The sequence below is a fragment of the Haliotis rufescens genome, unplaced genomic scaffold (assembly GCF_023055435.1).
Source record: "Haliotis rufescens isolate VD_foot unplaced genomic scaffold, xgHalRufe1.0.p SCAF_1, whole genome shotgun sequence".
In the NCBI taxonomy this organism is placed as follows: domain Eukaryota; kingdom Metazoa; phylum Mollusca; class Gastropoda; order Lepetellida; family Haliotidae; genus Haliotis; species Haliotis rufescens.
This window is the reverse complement of record NW_025963779.1, coordinates 89,508,147-89,532,053: the sequence shown is the minus strand read 5'-3', so window position 1 is coordinate 89,532,053 and position 23,907 is coordinate 89,508,147. Positions and strand designations below refer to the sequence as shown.

General features: G+C 42.3%; 1 protein-coding gene across 1 annotated transcript in view; it reads left to right on the top strand.

Moving 5' to 3' along the window:
* The window catches only part of LOC124134238, a 99,382-nt gene that overhangs the window by 42,077 nt on the left and 33,398 nt on the right, over positions 1 to 23,907 (top strand). Inside the window, exons 27-43 of the mRNA XM_048403249.1 lie at positions 1,125 to 1,220; positions 2,805 to 2,851; positions 4,872 to 4,968; positions 8,858 to 8,935; positions 10,272 to 10,382; positions 10,881 to 11,059; positions 12,304 to 12,366; positions 12,994 to 13,113; positions 13,677 to 14,393; positions 14,949 to 15,081; positions 15,624 to 15,818; positions 16,412 to 16,577; positions 17,440 to 17,507; positions 18,388 to 18,488; positions 19,612 to 19,758; positions 20,440 to 20,529; positions 21,847 to 21,953. Coding sequence (XP_048259206.1) covers positions 1,125 to 1,220; positions 2,805 to 2,851; positions 4,872 to 4,968; positions 8,858 to 8,935; positions 10,272 to 10,382; positions 10,881 to 11,059; positions 12,304 to 12,366; positions 12,994 to 13,113; positions 13,677 to 14,393; positions 14,949 to 15,081; positions 15,624 to 15,818; positions 16,412 to 16,577; positions 17,440 to 17,507; positions 18,388 to 18,488; positions 19,612 to 19,758; positions 20,440 to 20,529; positions 21,847 to 21,953 — 2,515 coding nt within the window. The remainder of the gene's footprint in view (positions 1 to 1,124; positions 1,221 to 2,804; positions 2,852 to 4,871; positions 4,969 to 8,857; positions 8,936 to 10,271; positions 10,383 to 10,880; positions 11,060 to 12,303; positions 12,367 to 12,993; positions 13,114 to 13,676; positions 14,394 to 14,948; positions 15,082 to 15,623; positions 15,819 to 16,411; positions 16,578 to 17,439; positions 17,508 to 18,387; positions 18,489 to 19,611; positions 19,759 to 20,439; positions 20,530 to 21,846; positions 21,954 to 23,907) is intronic.

The window sequence follows — 23,907 nt, the reverse complement described above, 5'->3', positions numbered from 1 at the left end:
AGGGTGGGTTGTCCCAGTCAGATGAAGGGTAGGTTGTCCCCCTGTCAGATGAAGGGTAGGTTGTCCCGCCTGTCAGATGAAGGGTTGGTTGTCCCCCCAGTCAGATGAAGGGTAGGTTGTCCCGCCTGTCAGATGAAGGGTTGGTTGTCCCCCCTGTCAGATGAAGGGTTGGTTGTCCCCCTGTCAGATGAAGGGTGGGTTGTCCAAGTCAGATGAAGGGTAGGTTGTCCCCCCAGTCAGATGAAGGGTAGTTTGTCCCCCCTGTCAGATGAAGGTAGGTTGTCCCCCAGTCAGATGAAGGGTAGGTTGTCCCCCTGTCAGATGAAGGGTAGGTTGTCCCGCCTGTCAGATGAAGGGTTGGTTGTCCCCCTGTGAGATGAAGGGTGGGTTGTCCCCCCTGTCAGATGAAGGGTGGGTTGTCCCCCCTGAAAGATGAAGGGTAGGTTGTGCCGCGTCAGATGAAGGGTGGGTTGTCCCAGTCATATGAAGGGTAGGTTGTCCCCCTGTCAGATGAAGGTAGGTTGTCCCCCAGTCAGATAAAGGGTAGGTTGTCCCCCTGTCAGATGAAGGGTAGGTTGTCCCGCCTGTCAGATGAAGGGTTGGTTGTCCCCCCTGTGAGATGAAGGGTGGGTTGTCCCCCCTGTCAGATGAAGGGTGGGTTGTCCCCCCTGAAAGATGAAGGGTAGGTTGTGCCGCGTCAGATGAAGGGTAGGTTGTCCCCCCTGTCAGATGAAGGGTAGGTTGTCCCCCTGTCAGATGAGGGTTGATTGTCCCCCTGAAAGATGAAGGGTTGGTTGTGCCGCGTCAGATGAAGGGTAGGTTGTCCCCCCTGTCAGATGAAGGGTTGATTGTCCCCCTGAAAGATGAAGGGTGGGTTGTCCCCCCTGAAAGATGAAGGGTAGGTTGTGCCGCGTCAGATGAAGGGTAGGTTGTCCCCCTGTCAGATGAAGGGTGGGTTGTCCCAGTCATATGAAGGGTGGTAGCAGTGTAACATTACATGCTGAGTTTTCCTGTTTCATTATACATGTGAAAAACATGGCACCGGCGATTGTCCTGTATTGATTAACCATTTGCTTCATAAGATATCCATGAGTTAATGATGATGAGGCCCTTCTGTGTTGCAGGTACCCTGAAGGAATACTACAGCCCACTGAGTGACAGCATTCAGCCTCTGTCTCTGCAGCAGTGGAAGGACATCACAGGACACAGCGGTGACATAGGTGACGCATCACAACACTGCAGCACAGTACACTACTGTTCATAATACACTGCAGCACAAAGTACACTGCAGCACACAGTACACTGCAGAGCACAATACACTTCTGCACAAAGTACACTGCAGCACACAATACACTACTGCACAAAGTACACTACTGCACAAAGTACACTACAGCACAAAGTACACTGCAGCAAAAAGTACACTGCAGCACAGAGTACATTACTGCACAAAGTACACTGCAGCACACAGTACACTACAGCACACAATACACTACTGCACAAAGTACACTGCAGCACAAAGTACACTGCAGCACAAAGTACACTGCAGCACAGATTACATTACTGCACAAAGTACACTACTGCACAAAGTACACTGCAGCACAAAGTACACTACAGCACAAAGTACACTGCAGCACAAAGTACACTACAGAGCACAATACACTACAGCACAAAGTACACTACTGCACAAAGTACACTGCAGCACAAAGTACACTGCAGCACAGAGTACATTACTGCACAAAATACACTGCAGCACACAATACACTACAGCACACAATACACTACTGCACAAAGTACACTGCAGCACAAAGTACACTGCAGCACAGAGTACATTACTGCACAACGTACACTGCAGCACAAAGTACACTACAGAGCACAATACACTACTGCACAAAGTACACTGCAGCACAAAGTATGCCACTGCACAAAGTACACTACTGCACAAAGAACACTGCAGCACACAATACACTACTGCACAAAGTACACTGCAGCACACAATACACTACTGCACAAAGTACACTACTGCACAAAGTATGCTACTGCACAAAGTACACTACTGCACAAAGTACACTACAGCACACAATACACTTTTGCACAAAGTACACTGCAGCACACAATACACCACTGCACAAAGTACACTACTGCACAAAGAACACTGCAGCACACAATACACTACTGGACAAAGTACACTGCAGCACAATGTACACTACTGCACAAAGTACACTACAGCACACAATACACTTTTGCACAAAGTACACTGCAGCACACAATACACCACTGCACAAAAAACACTGCAGCACACAATACACTACTGCACAAAGTACACTGCAGTACAAAGTACACTACTGCACAAAGTACACTACAGCACGCAATACACTTTTGAACAAAGTACACTGCAGCACACAATACACCACTGCACAAAGTACACTACTGCACAAAGTACACTACTGCACAAGGTATGCTACTGCACACAGTACGCTTCAGCTTATAGTACACAACATCACACAGTAAACTACTGCACAGTGTACACTGCAGCACACTACTGTGTATAGTACACTAAAGCACACAGTAAATCCCAGTTCATAGTATACCACAGCTCATAGTAAACCCCTACTGATAATGCACCACTGCTTAAGATACACTGCTGTTTACAGTACAGCAGGAGCAGTAGTACATAGAGAATAAATCTGTGTAAACAATGTCAGTTCCGGTACTTGCGCACAGTAAATTCAGTAGTGGAATATACAGTACCCAGCAGTTTCAATTTCTCAAAAATGAAGATTTATGAGACGCTTGGTTTTTTTCAGAAAAGGGCAGTGCTCCACGTTTGGCTCCAACTTGGCTGTTCTATGAAGTAAGAATCTGAACACCTTTGATTTATATATATTTCCTTTTTGGGACATGGGACAGAAACATTTGACACACTCAAAAGTCTTATTTCATACAGTACAGCTATCAGCTCCCTCGGTAACAAGCCCCCCCCCCCCCCCCCCCCACACACACACACACTTAGTAAATTGACAATGGGAATGCTTATTTAAACATTACATGTCAATGTCAGAGATCAAGTGGTAGAAGGGCAGTCGGGTAGCCTATTGGTTAAAGCATTCACTCGTCACGCAGAATACCCCGGTTCAATTCCCGACATGGGTTGAATGTGTGAAGCCCATTTCTGGTGTCCCCTGCTGTGATATTGCTGGAATATTGCTGAAAGCCGCATAAAACCATACTCACTCACTTAATCACTCACACACTCAGGTGGTAGAGGACACTTTGTAAACTTTGACGGTAACAGATTACAAGGTGATGACAAATTTAATTGTCAAGGTAGACACAATTTTATGGATAACAACTTCTTTAATACTGTAAAAAGCGACGTTTCGGTATAGATCCTTTACTGTTGTCAACTGTTAACTGACTATAAAAGTCATGTTTCCACCCTCGCCTTGCTGGTATTATTGAGTTACACTTTGTCTGGACTAATGAGTCTATGCATAGTCCAATCAAAATCGCGCAATGAAATCGAAATCCTGTTCGTAAACTGTCATGCAGATTTTGGTCGATTGCAGGATTTTCAAAGCATTTGCACCGCCAACTCGTTGTCAACAGATATTTTCTAAATCTTTTCATGTTTTTAATAAAGGTGCTCCCGTGATTTGATTTGATGCACTTTGCCACGTTAGAGTCGTTTTATCCCAATATAGATCTTGATTATCGATGGGCGAATCTGATTGGTCCAAAGGAGAGGCTTAGAAGAGACATCACTCGAAATAGCCACTGGTGGTGCTACGATCGAGCCCAGGAATTCCAGCCTAGTTTGGCAAGGGTGGAAACTGGACTTTTAAAGTCAGTTAACTCTCTTGCCTCGGGAAGATGAGAGATACATTGCATCAAACATTTGGACTCATTTTCTGTCCAACTTTCCGAGTTCTAACTGTTTATGTATTTAGGGCAGTTTTTAGATATAATGTCTAATTATTTGAAAGTCGACATGTATGCTGAAATGTTTTGAAATAAATTTTTTATTACATTACGAACTAACGCGAGAAAAATAAGATTTTTGTAATCTGCACACATGGCAATTTTTACAGAAGTAAGTTGACCTCAAATGTCTATCTTTATGACATCACAGCACAGTTGCATCCAAGCACCCATAAGGTCACCTATCTCCTTGTTGGCCACATTTATCATTTAATAATGGGATGATTTAATGGTGGAAACGGGTCGGTCGGGTAGCCTAGTGGTTAAAGCGTTCACTCATCACGCCATTCCCGACATGGGTACAATGTGTGAAGCAAATTTCTAGTGACCCCCGCCGTGATATTGCTGGAATATTGCTAAAAGCGGCGTAAAACCAAACTCCCTCACTCACTCACTAATAGTGGAAAGAGCTCCAAATAACTGTTTGAGCAACTGAGTTTTTACTCTAGGGTTTATATTTTAATTGGGTTATTACATTTTTCATTGGGTAACCAATATTTTTTCACTCATCTAATCATCACTCTATTGGGTATTTCCCCAAAAGAGTGAACATTTTAAGATTTAATCTTTTTGGATAGATCTGGAATCTTGGATGGAATTGTGTGAATTGAGAATGGACAGTGAAACAGGTGGGCTAGCTTGTGAAGTGATGGATGAAGGACTAGTTAGAGTGGTGGATGCTACCACTAGGGCAGGACATGTGTAGGCTTTTTCGTGAACACCTGGTGCCATCACTGATTTTTAGCGATCCATTCATATAATTTAACCGTTATTGTGTCTTTTATGCCAAGAGGAAGCTGTTTCGTTGGATAATCGAGATGAATTGGTTCTTCCCCAGCAGTGACATTTTAGTTTATGAATTGATGGGTGTCTCATGTGTGTTTTACTTCCAGACCCAGATGCATAGGGATTATCGAGCCTACCTCACAAGCAACATCCCCAATGTCAACGATCTCATCTTGCCCTGCACTGAAGTGCCTCTACCATCAGGTTAGTAGCTGTGAGAAGTGAACCAGTTCATTGTATTTGTGAACCATTTCTTTGTCAAGTGAACCATTTCATTGTCAAGTGAACCATTTCTTTGTCAAATGAACCATTTCTTTGACAAGTGAACCATTTCATTGTCAAGTGAACCTTTTCTTTGTCAAGTGAACCATTTCACTGTCAAGTGAACCATTTCTTTGACAAGTGAACCATTTCTTTGTCAAGTGAACCATTTCTTTGACAAGTGAACCATTTCTTTGTCAAGTGAACCATTTCTTTGACAAGTGAACCATTTCTTTGACAAGTGAACCATTTCTTTGTCAAGTGAACCATTTCTTTGTCAAGTGAACCATTTCTTTGTCAAGTGAACCATTCCTTTGACAAGTGAACCATTTCTTTGTCAAGTGAACTATTTCTTTGACAAGTAAACCATTTCTTTGTCAAGTGAACCATTTCTTTGTCAAGTTAACCATTTCTTTGACAAGTGAACCATTTCATTGTCAAGTGAACCATTTCTTTGTCAAGTGAACCATTTCTTTGTCTAGTGAACCGTTCCATTGTCAAGTGAACCATTTCTTTGACAAGTGAACCATTTCTTTGTCAAGTGAACCATTTCTTTGACAAGTGAACCATTTCTTTGACAAGTGAACCATTTCTTTGTCAAGTGAACCATTTCTTTGACAAGTGAACCATTTCTTTGACAAGTGAACCATTTCTTTGTCAAATGAACCATTTCTTTGTCAAGTGAACCATTCCTTTGACAAGTGAACCATTTCTTTGTCAAGTGAACTATTTCTTTGACAAGTAAACCATTTCTTTGTCAAGTGAACCATTTCTTTGACAAGTAAACCATTTCATGGGCAAGTGAACCATTTCATTGTCAAGTGAACCATTTCTTTGACAAGTGAACCATTTCTTTGTCAAGTGAACCATTTCTTTGTCAAGTGAACCATTTCTTTGACAAGTGAACCATTTCTTTGACAAAAGAACCATTTCTTTGTCAAGTGAACCATTTCATTCACAAGTGAACCATTTCTTTGTCACGCAAACCATTTCATTGTCAAGTGAACCATTTCTTTGACAAGTGAACAATTTCATGGGCAAGTGAACCACTTCATTGACAAGTGAACCAATTCCTTCAGATTGTTGATAAGCTGCTAGATTCCATCCAACTGCTGTGGTGATTTCATGGAGTGAGTGAGTGAGTATGGTTTTACACAGCCTTTAGCAATTTTGCAGCAATATCATGGCGGAAATCGGCTTCACACATTGTACCCATGTCGGGAATCGAACCCGGGTCTTCGGCATGACGAGCGAACGCTTTAACCACTAGGCTTCCCAACCGCCCTGTCTTCATGGACGTTTCTGGTACTATATAACAGACCCAGCTGATGTCGTATGTAGAGAATCCTTTAATTCATTCATGACTTCTTGCAGTACATTCAGTGTGTTTCGTCATACAATACATCATTCAGTGTGTTTCGTCATACAATACATCATTCAGTGTGTTCCGTCATACAATACATCATTCAGTGTGTTCCGTCATACAATACATCATTCAGTGTGTTTCGTCATACAATACATCATTCAGTGTGTTCCGTCATACAATACATCATTCAGTGTGTTCCGTCATACAATACATCATTCAGTGTGTTCCGTCATACAATACATCATTCAGTGTGTTCCGTCATACAATACATCATTCAGTGTGTTCCGTCATACAATACATCATTCAGTGTGTTCCGTCATACAATACATCATTCAGTGTGTTCCGTCATACAATACATCATTCAGTGTGTTCCGTCATACAATACATCATTCAGTGTGTTCCGTCATACAATACATCATTCAGTGTGTTCCGTCATACAATACATCATTCAGTGTGTTCCGTCATACAATACATCATTCAGTGTGTTCCGTCATACAATACATCATTCAGTGTGTTCCGTCATACAATACATCATTCAGTGTGTTCCGTCATACAATACATCATTCAGTGTGTTTCGTCATACAATACATCATTCAGTGTGTTTCGTCATACAATACATCATTCAGTGTGTTCCGTCATACAATACATCATTCAGTGTGTTCCGTCATACAATACATCATTCAGTGTGTTCCGTCATACAATACATCATTCAGTGTGTTCCGTCATACAATACATCATTCAGTGTGTTCCGTCATACAATACATCATTCAGTGTGTTCCGTCATACAATACATCATTCAGTGTGTTCCGTCATACAATACATCATTCAGTGTGTTCCGTCATACAATACATCATTCAGTGTGTTCCGTCATACAATACATCATTCAGTGTGTTCCGTCATACAATACATCATTCAGTGTGTTCCGTCATACAATACATCATTCAGTGTGTTCCGTCATACAATACATCATTCAGTGTGTTCCGTCATACAATACATCATTCAGTGTGTTCCGTCATACAATACATCATTCAGTGTGTTCCGTCATACAATACATCATTCAGTGTGTTCCGTCATACAATACATCATTCAGTGTGTTCCGTCATACAATACATCATTCAGTGTGTTCCGTCATACAATACATCATGTGAACAATCATGGAGACAACCCACTGTGTCCAGCTCAGGATCAAGTGGTGTCATTGTTGCTGTCGTGTGGTGTTAGATGATGAGTTAATGATATAAAATATTACCCATAGGGTTAGGAATAACCAAGATCATAAAACTTGCATGTGCAATAGTGCCAATATCACTTCATAGCACATCAGTGTATGGTTTACATCATCTGGACGGCATTGTTGACATCATGCGAATCTTATTGAGACGTAAGGTGGAATGATGTCACACTAGAAACATCATCATTGAAGATTGTTGACGTCATTCGACAATTGTCATTTTCAAAGACAGCGGTAGTGATCAGTGGATTTTTCCAAAGGGGAGCTCAAAAGGATTTAGAAATTAGAAATTATTACACTCACGGAACTACTAGAATTCTGAAACTCATTTCATAAAATCAGTATGACACACATGCTCTTGCTTGGGGAGATGCAAGAATTCTGACGCACTTTTCATAAAATCAGTGTGACCCACATGTTTGTATAATAATTTCTATTAATAATAATGTGTATATTTGTAATGTGCCAAATACTCACCCTAAAGCATGCTCAAAGCACTACAGTATTACCCTGGTCAATGGATCAGTGTGCATTCTCAGCTCCCTGAGGAGTATACAACTCAAACTGCCTTATGAGGTGCAAAAATGTTAAAAGCCAGATCCTACCGGGTACCCATTCAGTGCTGGGTGAACAGAGGCATATTTTGAACAAAGTCTCATGAGTGAGGAGACACCACAGGTAGCATGTGTTTCAGTTTCCCCTTGATAGGTAGCCATATGCTGTTGACTGGACCACTTGCCACCTCATGTTTGTTGACATGTGGTCCTATGCACCGTGAGCGTACATGTCACAAATCAACTAAAGTTGGTACGGAGAGTCACTGACAGTCCTTGGACGGGTGACCGCGTTTCGGCAGCTTGGCTCCTGAGAGTTTCTAGAGCTACGGTCCTGCCCTGCACTGAAGCACATGTAGCACATGTGGCGTCTCCGTGGGCAAGTGACTTTGTTCAAAATGTGCCTCTGTTCACCCAGCAGTGAATGGGTACCCGGTAGGATGAGATGGCAATATGGCTGTTAACCTTCTAGCGCCTAACAGGCAGCTGGGGTTGTATTCTCCCCAGGGAGTTGAGAATGATTCTTGAGTGCATATTGATCCAGTGACTGGGGTAATAATAGTGCTTTGAGCTTGCCCCCGAGTGGTGTGGAAATATGCGCAATATATATGGCCGATTATTACATTGTAGTGTAGTGTTTATAGTTGTAAGATGAGTTGCCATTGTTGTGTATGGTTGCAGTTGTGTGGTGTAAGATGATGAAGATGAGAGACAAGCTGGAGAGGATCCTCTTCCAGTATGAGAGCTTTGACTTTTCAGGTACGTAATTTCATACATTTGTTTTGGAAGCTGATTATATAGCTTGTGATTTCAGCACTTTCACTTGGACATTAAAGGGCAAGTTCACACGGAAATGAACCTATTTTTCTTGTACTTTTTCCACATTAAAAGTGTTAACCTAGTAGTGTCATAGACAAAAATATAAAAATATCAAAAATTAATTAACATATATTTTGCATTAAAACGATTTATATTTTTCACATTTACCAAGTGTTCTATTTTCATCACAAAAACACGATGGCTTATGCCCATTGCAATATGACGTCATTGGTGCCAATTGATAAACATTATGACGTCATCATGCTATGTTAGAGCCGCTTCACGTGGTGTAGGTACAGCTGTGTGATTCTAGCGTCTCAGATGCCAGCCAGCATAGTGTTATGCTGAGTCATCACTGCGCCGGAGTGTGTCGTAGGCCATGTTGTTTTACCGAAAACTGGTACTTGATATCTTTTGCGTTGAGAATAGACAGGGATCCAGTTGAATTGGCACCAATTACGTCATAATCTAAGGGGGATAACTCAGGCCTGTTTAGCTCGAAAAACGAAGGCCTCATAACGGCATATCATTTTCACACTATTGTGAGCTTCCTACTTTCACTGTGAAAAAAATGAGTTTACATTTCAAACACAGATATTAACTAATTCTAAAATTGCGTTTTGTTTAGAAAAAGAAAGAAAGTGAATTTTGCGTGTACACTTCCCCTTTAAGCACTTTCTACGAATATTAGGAGTTTCCCTCTTAACTAAATGCATCCAGGAAACTTGATATTCAAACAAAATCAGAATCATGTTTTTCAGCTTAAGTCAAAAGATGTTCAGAATCACTGCATTATTATCATGTATGAAGAAATTATTATTTCTTGAAAGGGCTTATTTTACACCACATATACACTTCATACGGCCACATTTGTTTAATGCTGCTTTGAACAGTATTTCAGTTATATCACGGCACGTCAGCTTGATGTGGGAGTATTTCAGTTATATCACGGCACGTAAGCTTGATGTGGGAGTATTTCAGTTATATCACGGCGTGTCAGCTTGATCTGGGGGGAAAGTCTTAAATGTTTACCAATTTGATGGAATTGGGGTCACCGGTATGTTGCTGACAAACCTAGAAACACAATCAGGGTAAACCACAATTCAAACCCACGACCTTCTGACAAGGGACAAATTCTGTCACCTTACACAACTTGGCTACCCATGCCCCCTTAAAGTATGTAGATCGTTACATTGATGTCTCTACAATACCTGTAATCAGCCCCACAGTGTTCGAACAACTTGATACCTAAAGGATTCTTTCGTCCTTCCCCTAGGCAGCTCCAGTGTCCTGCTGCCGCAGGAGGTGACCGAGAAGGAAGCTGACTGGCCGTCACCGCAACTGATGACCAGGCCCACCAACATGCACCCACTCTGCTATGTCCGAGGTGATCCGCAATCAACGATCATACCGTCTTTTCACAGCTAATCCAGGCAGAGACAGTTCTGAAGGGACTGTGACTGTCATGTGTACTGTGAAAGCAAATACCACGTGTATCTGTGTCCTGTCAATCTAGCCAAATATTATTTGAATCTTATCAAGAATAACAAAACATGAGATGAATTAGGAATTTGATAGGCATTTAGAAGTTGGAAGAATATGAAGAAATGAAACTTTTTATGGATGGATGCTAGAAATATCCCTAAATGGCGTTTCCAATAATAAGGAAATTGCCACTTATAAAACATGCCTTCGGAGAGGAATTCTCCAAACTCCTTTTTGAAATCAATAAATTCAATTTACTTATTTCATTATGTAAAAGAATATAAATGATTGACCCTTTGCACAATAACATTGATTGCTACTTAAATACAGGTTTCTCATGCAGAATATAAAATAAACTTATTAGGGGAATATATTTTATGGAATGTATTTCCTGATCTAGGTGACATGAGCACGGTAGTGACGCTGCGGCCGACGTACACTCTGCCGGACTATATGAGGCCATTCTGGGCCTTGCATCTCATCAGCACCCAGGGCTTTCCCTTTGACCTTGACCCCAACAGCACCAACACTGTGCCTGTCATGTGGGCGTGGCACTTTGTGCTGTCACTCAACAAGCAGGTTAGCGCTACGACTATTTTAAGTCTAGAGTATGGGAGGAAGATAGTTAATGCTGTCCATCTTGGTCTGGTTGATGCACAGCCTGTCTCTCCTTATGATATTAACCCAATGTATGTCTGTGTACACCTTCTCAGTGTTTGAAATAAGTTTAAAACCCCCAAAGACAGTCGGGCAGGTGACCATAAGTGTTGTCTGCCCATCTTCAAAGTTGCTTGCCTGCATTCAGACATTACAAATATTGAAAAATTGCAAAAACTAAATAAGAGACAAATCGCGTCTTGATTCAGTTGAAATAATGCACGCAAGAATCTACAAGGAGTTATAATAAATCTGAATTTTAAGTAGTCTTAAAATTATCTGTCAGACAGAAAAGTTACCTGCCACAGGCAGGAAGGTCATCTTCCCGAGGCAGGGGAGTTAACTGACTATAAAAGTCCAGTTTCCACCCTTGCCGAAATAGGCTGGTACTATGGAGTTACGTTTTGTCTGGACTAACGAGTTTATGCATAGTCAAATCAAAATCGCGCACCGAAATCAAAATCCGGTTCGTAAACTGTCATGCAGATTTCGATCGATTGCAGGGTTTGCAAAGCATGTGGACCGCCAATTCGTTGTCAGCAGATATTTTCCAAATCCTTTCATGTTTTTAATCAAGGTGCTCACGTGATTTGATGCATTTCGCGATGTAAGACCCCATTTTATCACAATATAGATCTTGATTATCGATCAGATCACCCTGACTGGGCGCCACCATTTTGTGTGAAGCAAACGCAAGTGATACGAGAGGTGGAATCTGATTGGTCCATAGGAGAGGCTTAGAAGGGACATAATTGGTAATAGCCACTGGTGGCGCAACGATCTAGCCAAGTAATTCCAGCTTAGTTCGGCAAGGGTGGAAAGTGGACTTTAAAAGTCAGTTAACTCCCTTGTCTCGGGAAGATGCAGGAGGGTGGGCAGGCAGGCAGGCAGACAGTTATTTGGGACACTGCACCTGCTGCATAATGTGCATATTATATCAAATTTAAGCGACTTCTCAGATGCTCTTGCATGTTTCAACTGAACCAATACTTTGCAATGTTTTCATTGATTTGCAATAATTTGCCTAATGTTAATGAGATTTTAGATATTTGGTTAAGTAGAACAGGCTGGGCAAGGTAGTTTGGATTTATGGTGGTAATATATTGTGTTTCAAATAACTGTTTAAGATTCTTTTGACTCTTGACTGTCCTGGATTCCTCTTTCAGTTCAAGCTGCCAGATTATACAGAAGTGTTCCTGAACTCGGACTCTCTGCCATCATCTGACAAGGTTTGTTCTGTGCAACAAGTTGTATACAGGTAGAAGGAATAGGATATGTCGTATACAGATACTATTGAACATAGAGATTTGTTGAATACAGATAGAATTTAACATGATGATATGTTGAATCCAGATAGAATCTAACATAGAGATATGTCGTATACAGATACTATCAAACATAAAATGATGTTGTATACAGATAGTATCAAACATAGAGATACGTCGAATACAAATAGTATCAAACATAGAGATATGTTGTATACAGATAGTATCGACCAGAGATATGTTGTATACAGATAGTATCTGACAGAGATATGTCATATACAGATAGTATCAAACATAGAGATATGTTGAATACAGATAGTATCAAACATGATGATATGTCGTATACCGATACTATCTAACATAGAGATATGTTGTATACAGATAGTATCGACCAGAGATATGCTGTAAACAGATAGTATCAACCAGAGATATGTGGTATACAGATAGTATCGGCCAGAGATATGTGGTAAATAGATAGTATCGACCAGACATATGTTGTATACAGATAGTATTGACCAGAGATATGTGGTATACAGATAGTATCGACCAGAGATATGTGGTATACAGATAGTATCTCCCATGCTATTGCAGGTGGTGTCCCTGCTACAGTTCTACCTCACCCAGATGTGTTACCGCCTCTTCCTCACTCTGGATCCTGACTTCTCACTGGAGTACTTTGATGATGCCGACGCTGTCACTCAGGCAGTTGGGGTGAGCAAACATGCTGCAGATCATTGAAGGAAAAAAAAGAAATTTTAAATCAAAGAATTAAGAGTGTGTCCTAACTAAAGGATGTCATGTGACAGGAGAAATGTGGCTAAATAGAAGCACACTTGTGGGGACACCTGGTAAGAATAAGGCACCAGCAATCTATGCTGGTCGTATAAGGTGCAAAGTTGCATCCCTTGGACATGCCAGAAACCTATGGTCGTGGGTTTGAATCCCAGATTGACCGATTATGTTTCTAAGTTTGTCCGCACTATACCTGTGCTCATGGGTTTCACCAAAGTGGTAAACATCTGAGACCTGCATTACTTAGGGCTTTCCTCCCACATTAAGCTGACATGCAGTGATATAACTGGAATACTGTTAAAAGTGGCGTCAAACCCAACTGTGGATCATCCTGTGGCTAGGGTGGCTCAATGGTCTATCATGATTTGTTGCAAAGAGTTGCAAGCCTTTGATTACCGTTAGATTGTGAGTTAAACACGGAAAATAGCCTGTGTCTCTTTAGGATTCCATCTACTATTAATCATGTGTCATGATTGTTACAGTCAGTTCGCTTCCCTGTCCTCGAGAACTTTGACAAGGCAGGGCTTGAGAAGATGATCACCCTGTTTGGCGAGGATGAGATTTATCTGTGTGTGTCTCACTACAATGCATGGCAGGCTAATAAGGAGCTCACTGAAGTCCCGCTCCCAAAGATCAGCGACTACTCTGCCTACATGCTCTCCCTCCATCTCCAGGGCAACCAGCTTTCCTCTATTCCCAAAAAACTCTTTGAGCAGCTCCCAAACCTCCTAGACTTGGATATTTCCACCAATCTAATTCTAGACATTCCTGAGGAAATCGGTCTGTGTACGAAGATGTTGAATCTTTCATTGCACCGTAACCAAATCCGTCATATTCCTGAAAGCATCACAAACATGACCCAGCTGAACAGGCTGGATATCAGCAACAACCTTCTGAAAGAAGTCCCAGCATGCATCTGTAAGTTGACGAAGCTCGTCTGTTTGTACATGAGGACAATGCAGCTGACCTCGCTGCCTGACGATATAGGGAACCTGACTCTTTTGGAGAAGTTTTATCTGAACGAGAACGCCATATCAGAGCTACCACCTAGCTTCACTAAACTCACTAACTTGAAGGAGCTCTCTCTGAATGGAGTAAGCTGGGTCAAAATCAAGGCCAACACTATTCTGTCCAAGAGAAACTTTGAGAATACACTGAAGGCAGCTAATCTCCAACACTGGCTGGACAGGAATGAACAGGTATGATGTTTACATCTACCAGTGTAACTGCTTTTTGCCCTCATGTTTAGAGAAAACATCTTAAGATGTCTGTATAAACCATCTCTTAGTGATCGTTGAACATCCTATTCAATGCCTTGCAGAACATACCCATAGAAGCAACGATTGTTTGTTTTGTGTTTTGCCAAGTTTAATATTTTAATAATGACATATGAGACCAATGCGACTTTCAGATTGGGAGAGAACGAAATACTGATGACAAGTGCAGGGACATATCTAGCTTTCCCCAGTATGTTAGTCGTAGGTACTGTCTTGACAGTTGCTGATAATGTAACCTTAACGATTGTGTGAATCGTACCCCGAAGGTGCAGTTTTCCTTGCTCACTCTATCATCCACTGGTTGTCTGACCTTGGTATATCTGATGTAATATTTAGCAGTACATCAGCCCCCCACACTGCTGGAGATTACATAGTTCCGTGTTTGTCTGACCTTTGTATATCTGATGTAATATTTAGCAGTACATCAGCCCCCCACACTGCTGGAGATTACATAGTTCCGTGTTTGTCTGACTGCAGGACAGGGCAGCAATTTTCCAGTACTTCGATGAGAACACCAATGGAACGCTGGAGCCAGCGGAGATCGGGAAGCTCAATGCAACCATCTTCTTCACCTTTCCAAGATTCGGGTTCATGGGCACTGAGCCTCCAGGTCTGTTACCTGACATGATTCTCTCTGATACAGTATAGCACATGACCTTTCTGATGGCACATGACCTTTCTGATGGGACATGACCTTTCTGATGGCACATGACCTTTCTGATGGCACATGACCTTTCTGATGGCACATGACCTTTCTGATAGCACATGGCCTTTCTGATGGTACACTACCTTTCTGATAGCACATGACCTTTCTGATAGCACATGACCTTTCTGATAGCACATGACCTTTCTGATGGTACATGACCTTTCTGATAGCACATGACCTTTCTGATGGTACATGACCTTTCTGATGGTACATGACCTTTCTGATGGTACATGACCTTTCTGATAGTACATAATCTGTCTGATAGTTCATGACCTTTCTGATAGCACATGACCTTTTTGATAGCACATGGCTGAATGGTAGTGAATGACTTTTCTGATGGTACAATACCTTTCTGATAGTACATGACAGGATGGTAACGTATCACCTGATGATGGTGCATGATCCAATGACGGAACATGACCTGATAATAGTACATGCTGTTGTAGATGAGGACACGCCGTGTGGGTTCCCAGAGGAGCTGCTGTGCCTGGAGAGCTTGGAGTATCTGAGTCTGCAGTACCAAGGCATCGTGTCGGTCCCGGAGGGCATCAGCCGACTTAAGAACCTGAAGGTCCTGAACCTGAGCCACAACCCATACCTGCTGTCCATCCCCGCTCAGACCGGCAGCCTGCCTCTGAAACGTCAGTAGATTCATGGCAACATATCTAGTGCTACATCTTCATGCTAGGCCTGGGACGGGTAACTCGGGCACTAGGGTTGGGTGGGTACTGAGTAGGACCCGGGTACCCACAGGACTACCCGGACTCCCATGGTTAGTCACGTGATATATTGTTCAATGACAAAAGTTATCTTTACTGCAAGTCACTAATGTTCGCATTTGTTTTTGACTATGCACCCATGCCTTTGACTTCTATATGTATGCAAAAAGATATATAACTTCAGTCAACTTCAGTGTATGCATGACCAGATCTTTTTATTTGGCATCTAAATTCATTTTGCAAGGGCTATGGTCAAACTATTCCCAATTTGACATTTTCTACCCATCTCTTGAGACCTACAGCAGGTACCTGGGTAGGGTAGGGTAACGGGGAGGGGTTGGATACCCGGGTAGTAAATTTGGACTCGTCCGAGCCCTACTTCATGCTCTCTGTATCCTTAACACAATATATTTGTATCATGTCATACTGTCATATCTTTACACCCTTCTGTTGGGGTTCCATGGTAGAATAGGTTCCTGGACTCCATGTTTATCAAAAGAACCATTTGTGTTCAGGACTTGAGCTTGAAGAATGTCCAATGCTGAAGACCCCTCCCAAAGAGATCCGAGCCAAGGGATTCTCTGCCACATGTGCCTACCTGCGCCGTCTTCTGAGCGGATCTGTGGAATGTCGGAAAACGAAACTCATGATGGTAGGCCTCGGAGGTGCAGGAAAAACCAGGTAGGGCCATGTTGAGAGTCTGTGTTAACGTTGCAGCTTTACTGATTGCAGCAATGTTGTGGAATCTTTCACGTCTGTTGTGTGTGCCTGGGTCAGTGAGCATCAGCTTCTGTGGGGATTCGGTGGCTGAGTAGCTCCAGTAGCCCATGCATGGTGTTGGGGCCATCTTCATTGAGTATTGGGTTGTTTAATATGCGATTTTGCTGATAGTGTGGTGCATTTTTGCTCATGCCATTAACCACTGGTTTGTTTAGCCCAGTCTGTAAAACCAGGTAGTAGAGGTGAACAGTCTGGTGGCCAACAAAATACAATGATAAATTGCAATGTACTCTCAGAAAATTGCAAATCATTTGAAGCGTGCACTTTTACTGGTAGACTTAGGCTTAGACCTGGTTCTTCGTGTGACTGCCAGGACCTCTAGACCGGCAAATAAAGTACCTTAAAATCTTTGTTGTTAAACAAAACATCGGCGATATTCATATAAGCATAAACAAAGTCAGTTTGTTTTTTGCAATCAGGATTTCCCCTTGTCTATTTTTAGTGCAAGGGATTATTATTTCACTTTGCTTCAAGATAAACATGTATTTGAAGCGACTTTGCCTCGAAATAAGAACAAGAAGAGAAATTGTGACTGAACTTTGTGTGAATGATGTTTATATCTTACTGAGTTACTTCAGAGATGAATTGAACACGATTTTGAAAGAATAAAAAGCAAGTAATTTTTATAAGTTTTTTTATTTGTTTGAATTTGGGACTGACAAAAATTAGAGGGGACTGGTAATTTTTAGAGTTGCCAGTCCACGAGGACTGTCAGTTTCAAAAGCCAGCGGGAACACTAAAGAGACTTTTGTTTGTGTTGCAGTCTGGTGAAGGCGTTACTGAGCGGCAGCCACAAGACGAAGCTGAGTGTTGGAGAGGACATCACGGATGGTGAGATCACTTCATTCTCTAAAGCTGGGGGAAAACAATATCCATGAAGGCTTTCCGCCACTTGACATGCCCGTGGGACTTGATATCTTCATCTATAATCTGATTGGGACTTGGGACAGACTGATCACACATATCAAATTGAAATGCTTGGGACAGAGATGCGTCACATCACTGTATCTCAGCTTTAAAGGGGAGGAAAACCCAATGGTCTGAGACATTTAGCACTTAGCTGAAGACACAAGCATCAGTATGGTGTAGAATATTGCCACTCATGCCCCTTGATATATACATGTAGAATATTGCCACTCGTAACCCCTGATATATAGAATATTGCCACTCATGCCCCTTGATATATAGAATATTGCCGCTCGTGACCCTCTGATATATAAAATGTTGCCACTCATCCTCCCTGATATATATAGAATATTGCCACACTTGACTCCTGATATATAGAATATTGACACTCGTGACCTCTGATATATATAGAATATTGCCACTCATCTCCCCTGATATATAGAATATTGCCACTCGTGACCCTGATGTATAGAATATTGCCACACGTGACTCCTGATATATAGAATATTGCCACTCGTGACCAATGATATATAGAATATTGCTACTTGTGTCCCTTGAAATATAGAACATTGCCACTCTGACAGTTTTCTTCTTTCTTTTGAATTGAGTAATGTGTCGCTCATCATGCTGAATGCCCGGGTTTGATTCCCCACATGGGTACTATGCTTGAAACCCATTTCTGCTGTCCCCCACCGTCATATTAATGGAATATTTATATGAGAGGCGTAAAACCATACTCACTTACTTTTTCCTTTGAAAGAGCATTTTCAAAAAATTATTTTTGCTGCTATGTGTTTGTTGCCAGGTATTGACATCTGTCCGTGGACCGTGACGACCGACGAGGGTCAGGTGACGTACAGCGTGTGGGACTTCGCCGGTCAGACAGTGTACTACAACACGCATCAGGTGGGCATGTCCTGTAGTTTGTTTGTTGGTTGTTTAACGCTGCACTCAGTAATATTCCAGCTATATGACGGCGGTCTGTAAATAATCGAGTCTGGACCAGACAATCCAGTGATTGACATCATGGGCATCGATCCACACAATTGGTATACGATGACATGCATCAACCAAGTCAGCGAGCCTGACCACCCGATCCCGTTAGTTGCCTCTTACGACAAGCATAGTCACCTCTTATGGCAAGCATGGGTTGCTGAAGACCAATTTTATCCCCGCCTCTTCACAGGTATGTCCTACAGTACTCACCAATACGGTGGTAGCCATTTTGTTATCTGCAAAGTACAGAAGTAGTGTTTTGTTGACTTGCCGAACCATGCTAACATTAGTATTAAAAATTAAGCGGACAATCATTTGGTATTTGAGGGATGTAGCAGGATGTTAAGTCATCCCACAGATGACATCCTTACCTTGTGGGTTTAACCTCTCGTCATGTTGACAAGATGTTAAACCTTGAATCAGAAGATTCAAAATCCCATCACAGGATTTGGAAATGTGGTCACTACATGAGGGAACAAATGAGTTTTATCAAAACATGCTCCAAACAACTATTAAATGTTTGTGTCTCAAAATATTAAAAAAATAGAAGTGAAATTGTGGCTGAACTTTGTGTGAATGATGTGTAGATCTAATTAAGTTACTCCAGAGATGAATTGAACATGATGTTGAACGAATTAAAAGCAGGTTATTTTCATAAGGTTTTGTTGTTGTTTATATTTGGGACTGCCAAAAGTTATGGGGGACTGGTAACTTTGAGACTTGTAACTCGTGGTTGCTACATGGGGGAACAAGTGAGTAATATCAAAAGCAATTAAATGGTTGTGACTTCCATGATCCCAAGGTATCACAGTAGGTAATGATTTAGGTGCCTAGGATGGACCTGATCACTTTGGTGACTAGGTTAAGATTCTGAATATATCCTCAAGATATGAAGGTAATAAAATACACAATGGTGAAGGAACACTCAGAATGTTAATAGTGAACACTTTAAATTTGCTTTTCATGGCACGAGCCACGTTTATTGGAGCAAGACGCTTCAAACATGAATTACGGTAGAATGTTTTTCTTTCAGTTCTTTCTGTCCGACCGATCCATCTACATGCTTCTGTGGAACATCCGACTGGGGCACGAACATGCTGGACTCGACTTCTGGCTCAGCTCCATCTCCGTGCATGCTCCCAAGGCTCCCATCTTTGTTGTGGGAACTCACGTTGACCAGGTAGGCCTGATGGGCAATTCTAGCCCCCAGCAGCAGTTGACGAGGGAGACTTGATGTTATGGATATAAACTCCCCATTGCCTGACTCCCCGGGCTTACATTTTCCATCAAGACGGAGGGGGGAGTTGTTATCCTACTTATGAACCTAAATGCAAGAAATACCAGGAAAAATAAGAAAACATTGACATACCCTATAGTGAGACAATACAGTGTATCGAGCTATGAAAGGAATTTGCTTTAAGCGAGCGAGAGAAAAAACATGTGCAGCCTGGACTAGATGAAGTCATGACAGGATAATCTGAACAAATTCTCATCACCTGCCCCATCAGCTCAGTGGGTTACAAAACTTAGCACGATATGTGAGGTAGCAGGTTCCATTCACATCATGGAATTTTCATGTTTAAAACAAATTTCTGACTTTTACCAATCATCAAACACAATTGTGTTCAGTAAGTTAAAGACCTTAAATTTCACAGAATGCCTGCTTACCCGGGCATCCTTAAGCTGGAATGCCCGCTTACCCGGGCATTCTTTGGGAATAACTCCTTTACGGGTTTACCCGAGAAAGGTGGAACCTATATGGCTGATGGGCAGGCCTAGCCCCCAGCAGTCACTCCCAGACCTCACGGTGATGCATGATCTCTCTTCCGTCTTGACAACCAACAGTCACATGGTGTTGCAGGTGTCCAAGGTGGAGATTCCAGTGAAGGAGATGCAGACACGGTATCCTCGCATTGCCGGCTTCCACTTCATATCCTCTCACTCGGGACAGGTAGCTATGTCTGCGTTGTTATGAGTGACGTTGTATATTTGTGTGGTTTACAAGGGGTCCAGTTTGGGTGGACGGCGTCATGCTTGATTGAGTTAAGCAAGCTGTCTGACGGGGAGAAGCGTGATTGTGGGGTGATTGGAATTTGAGTTGGCTTGGTAACTGATTGTTGTGGGCCGATCAAGTAGATAGCTTACTTGGAAATTTGTTTACTATATGAGGGCAAGTTATCGAACAGAAAGATAAAAGGAAAAAGAATTGGAGAGGGAGAAATATGGTTTAATTGAACGAGGGCAGTTCAGCCCAGCGTTATGTCCGGAGACAAAGTTAGATGGTCATGTCGACGCTTCGAAGGAGGAAACTGTTGTTACCCAGTTATCCTGTGAACTGTGATATATAAGTTTGGAACAAGTGAAATGGAATTCACTGGGAATGTGATGTCAAGAAATCTGAGGTGACTATTATCTATATTGCACATTTGCCATATTGCTTTGCCTAATTTGCCCAGTAACTGAGAATTGTTATATACTTATCTTTGTTTTAATTATTAAATCTAGCTTTAAACTTAAGAGATTGTTGTGTGATTCTTGTAATTGTCATTTGTGGTATTAGCGGGAACCCCTGCCGTTCATACCACATGTAACAGTGTGCTGTTTGTCTGATAACATGCGGGAGAGAGATGAATCACTGTACAGGTATAGTGAGAAATCTTGTCACCATGACATGGAGTAGAAGGAGTAGTGGGAGATCATGTCAGTTGAATGTCATGTAGCTACTTATAGGAGCGTTGGCCAGTAGATAGAGCATCTGCCCGGAGAGCAGAAGGCTGGTGGTTTGATCCCGGACGCATGATGCCAAAACACGTTAAAGAGTAGTACTGGTTCTTTCCCTGTTGGGCATGAAGTGGCTAAAGAAGGTCAAGTTGGCTCACAATCAGTACGCTGTGTCTGAGGTATCCATGTCACACTGTGTAAAACCGTTATGCGTGTAGTCAACAGGATAGCACCTAATGTCCTACTGCACAATCTGGGCCAACTCTCTGCAGTTCTGCAGAAGGAATAGCTCCATACAGTGTCAGCAGTTGTTTGGGTCCAGGGGTCCACTACCGCTCCTAACTTTCACTCCTTCACATCCGGGATGTTACATAGCTTTTAGACATACAAGCTATGTCAGTCATTCAGACATGTCTATCTCCATCTGTGACACATGTATATCCCAGTCTGTGACACATGTATATCCCAGTCATTGAAATACATGTATATCCCAGTCATTGAAATACATGTAGATCCCAGCCAGTGAGATATGATTCGTATCCCCCAGGGTGTGAAGGAGCTGCAGGACCATCTCCTGGATGTGACCCTGCAGCAGCAGTACATGGGGGAGAAGATCCCCGGGGTGTGGCTCAGCTTTGAGGAGCAGATCAAGAGGTATGTACAGGACAAGACAAGGGTGAACATAAACAGGACAAGATACAATGAAATAATATAATTATCTGGTAGACAACGACATAAAAAGTATGAAATATGAAATATCATGTTTCTCTCATCTTAAGACAGGGGAAAAGGAGATATTTCCTCTCCCGGCACTGGATGAGAGAAACATGATATTTTACTAGACACATGAAATATCCTCAGACCTGCTTCTTGGAAATAAGTCAACGTTTCACCAGTGAAATGTTGTATGGGGAAATAGGTCAACGTTTCACCAGTGAAATGTTGTATGGGAAATAGGTCACTGTTTCACCACTGTGACATGCTGTATGGGAAAATAGGTCACCGTTTCACCAGTGAAATGCTGTATGGGGAAATAGGTCACCGTTTCACCAGTGAAATGCTGTATGGGGAAATGGGTGGGATAGAGCTAGACTGGTACCCTGCCCTTCGTCTCCTCGCGGCTGCAGGCGAGGAGTGCAAGTGTTCTAGGGCAGGTAAACCAGTCTAGGACAGAGTGTCTCCCTCTTATGAGTGTTGCCGACTAACATAAACATGTTTCATGTAATAATTTACAGTAAGGAATGTTTAAAAAAAATATATTTTATCTTATCCTGACTCATACTTATTGCTTATCTCTTTCTCTTCCGAATAGGTAGTGGAAACGTCCTGTGCTGTTCCCAAAGAACAGAGAAAACAGCTCACCCAAACGCACCCTCACTCTGCGCATGCGCACCGGAACCATGTGACCAAGCCCATTAACTCATCACTCTCTCTTTTTCGCGCCATCTTGGCAGCTGGAAAATTTTTTCTGTGCATCATAATCCAAGCTTTCCATAAAAATTCACCCTTTTTAACAAGATCTTTTGCTTGGATTATCTTCTGTGATATTCTATACATCATATCTAACGATTATTTTATATATTTGGCATTAGAATTTTTCGTAATTTGGACTCAAATGCAGCCCCTATGGGAGATCATGAAAACATGTAACCAATGTTAATTACGTTTTCAGATTCGGACCCTCATCCAACCTGTACCAGCTGCACAGTACAGAACTGCACTGCAGGAAATAGATGCAAATTCTGCGCCCCCTTGGGGAAGGAAGAATTTAGTAATTATCTTTTTGCAGTGCTGAGGGAAAAGATGGATCTTAAACGACGTGAGTCATCACGCTCATTATCATCCACGGAGATGGCTAAAAGTAAGAAGAGGCGAGAATACGCCCTGCCCTTCGTCAGAGGAATTCGATTTGATATTATTCAAATTATCCCGCTGAATATGATGCAGTCATCTTACTTCCTGGTCTACCAGCAAGAAGTCTAGAGGGTCTAAGAATAACAGACTTCATCCGCAGTCATGAAGGGGGTTTCAAGAAAATCAGCTGTTTCTTCTAGCCAGAAGAAAGCCTGCGCGCAGACAATTATGTCCGCACAACCCCAGAGGTTCGCACAGCCCGCAGTGTCATCCAATTCGGCTACAAATACAACCGATATATACCTCAATCAGCCTCAGACCTTCACGCAGATACCGGCCTTCGCGCAGCCCAACACAACAATTACGCAATCGTCTACCTTCGCGCAGGCGTCAGCCTGCACGCAGGCTATTAATCAACAAGAGTATACACAGACGCCAGCGTTCACTCAGGCTCCCGCCTTCGCGCAGCCCAACACAACAATTATGCAATCCTCTACCTTCGCGCAGGCTATTAATCAACAAGAGTATACACAGACGCCAGCGTTCACGCAGGCTCCCGCCTTCGTGCAGCCTTCACGCAGCCTTCAACGTTTACACTGCCACTACCTTCACGCAGCCTACCTTTTTTACACAAGGTACTTTGCTAACGCCTGCTATTAATACAGATGTGATAGCAAATATCACACAAGAAGTCGTAATGGCTATGCAACAACAAATGTGTAAACAACCTGGCACGCAGTCGACTACCTCTTCA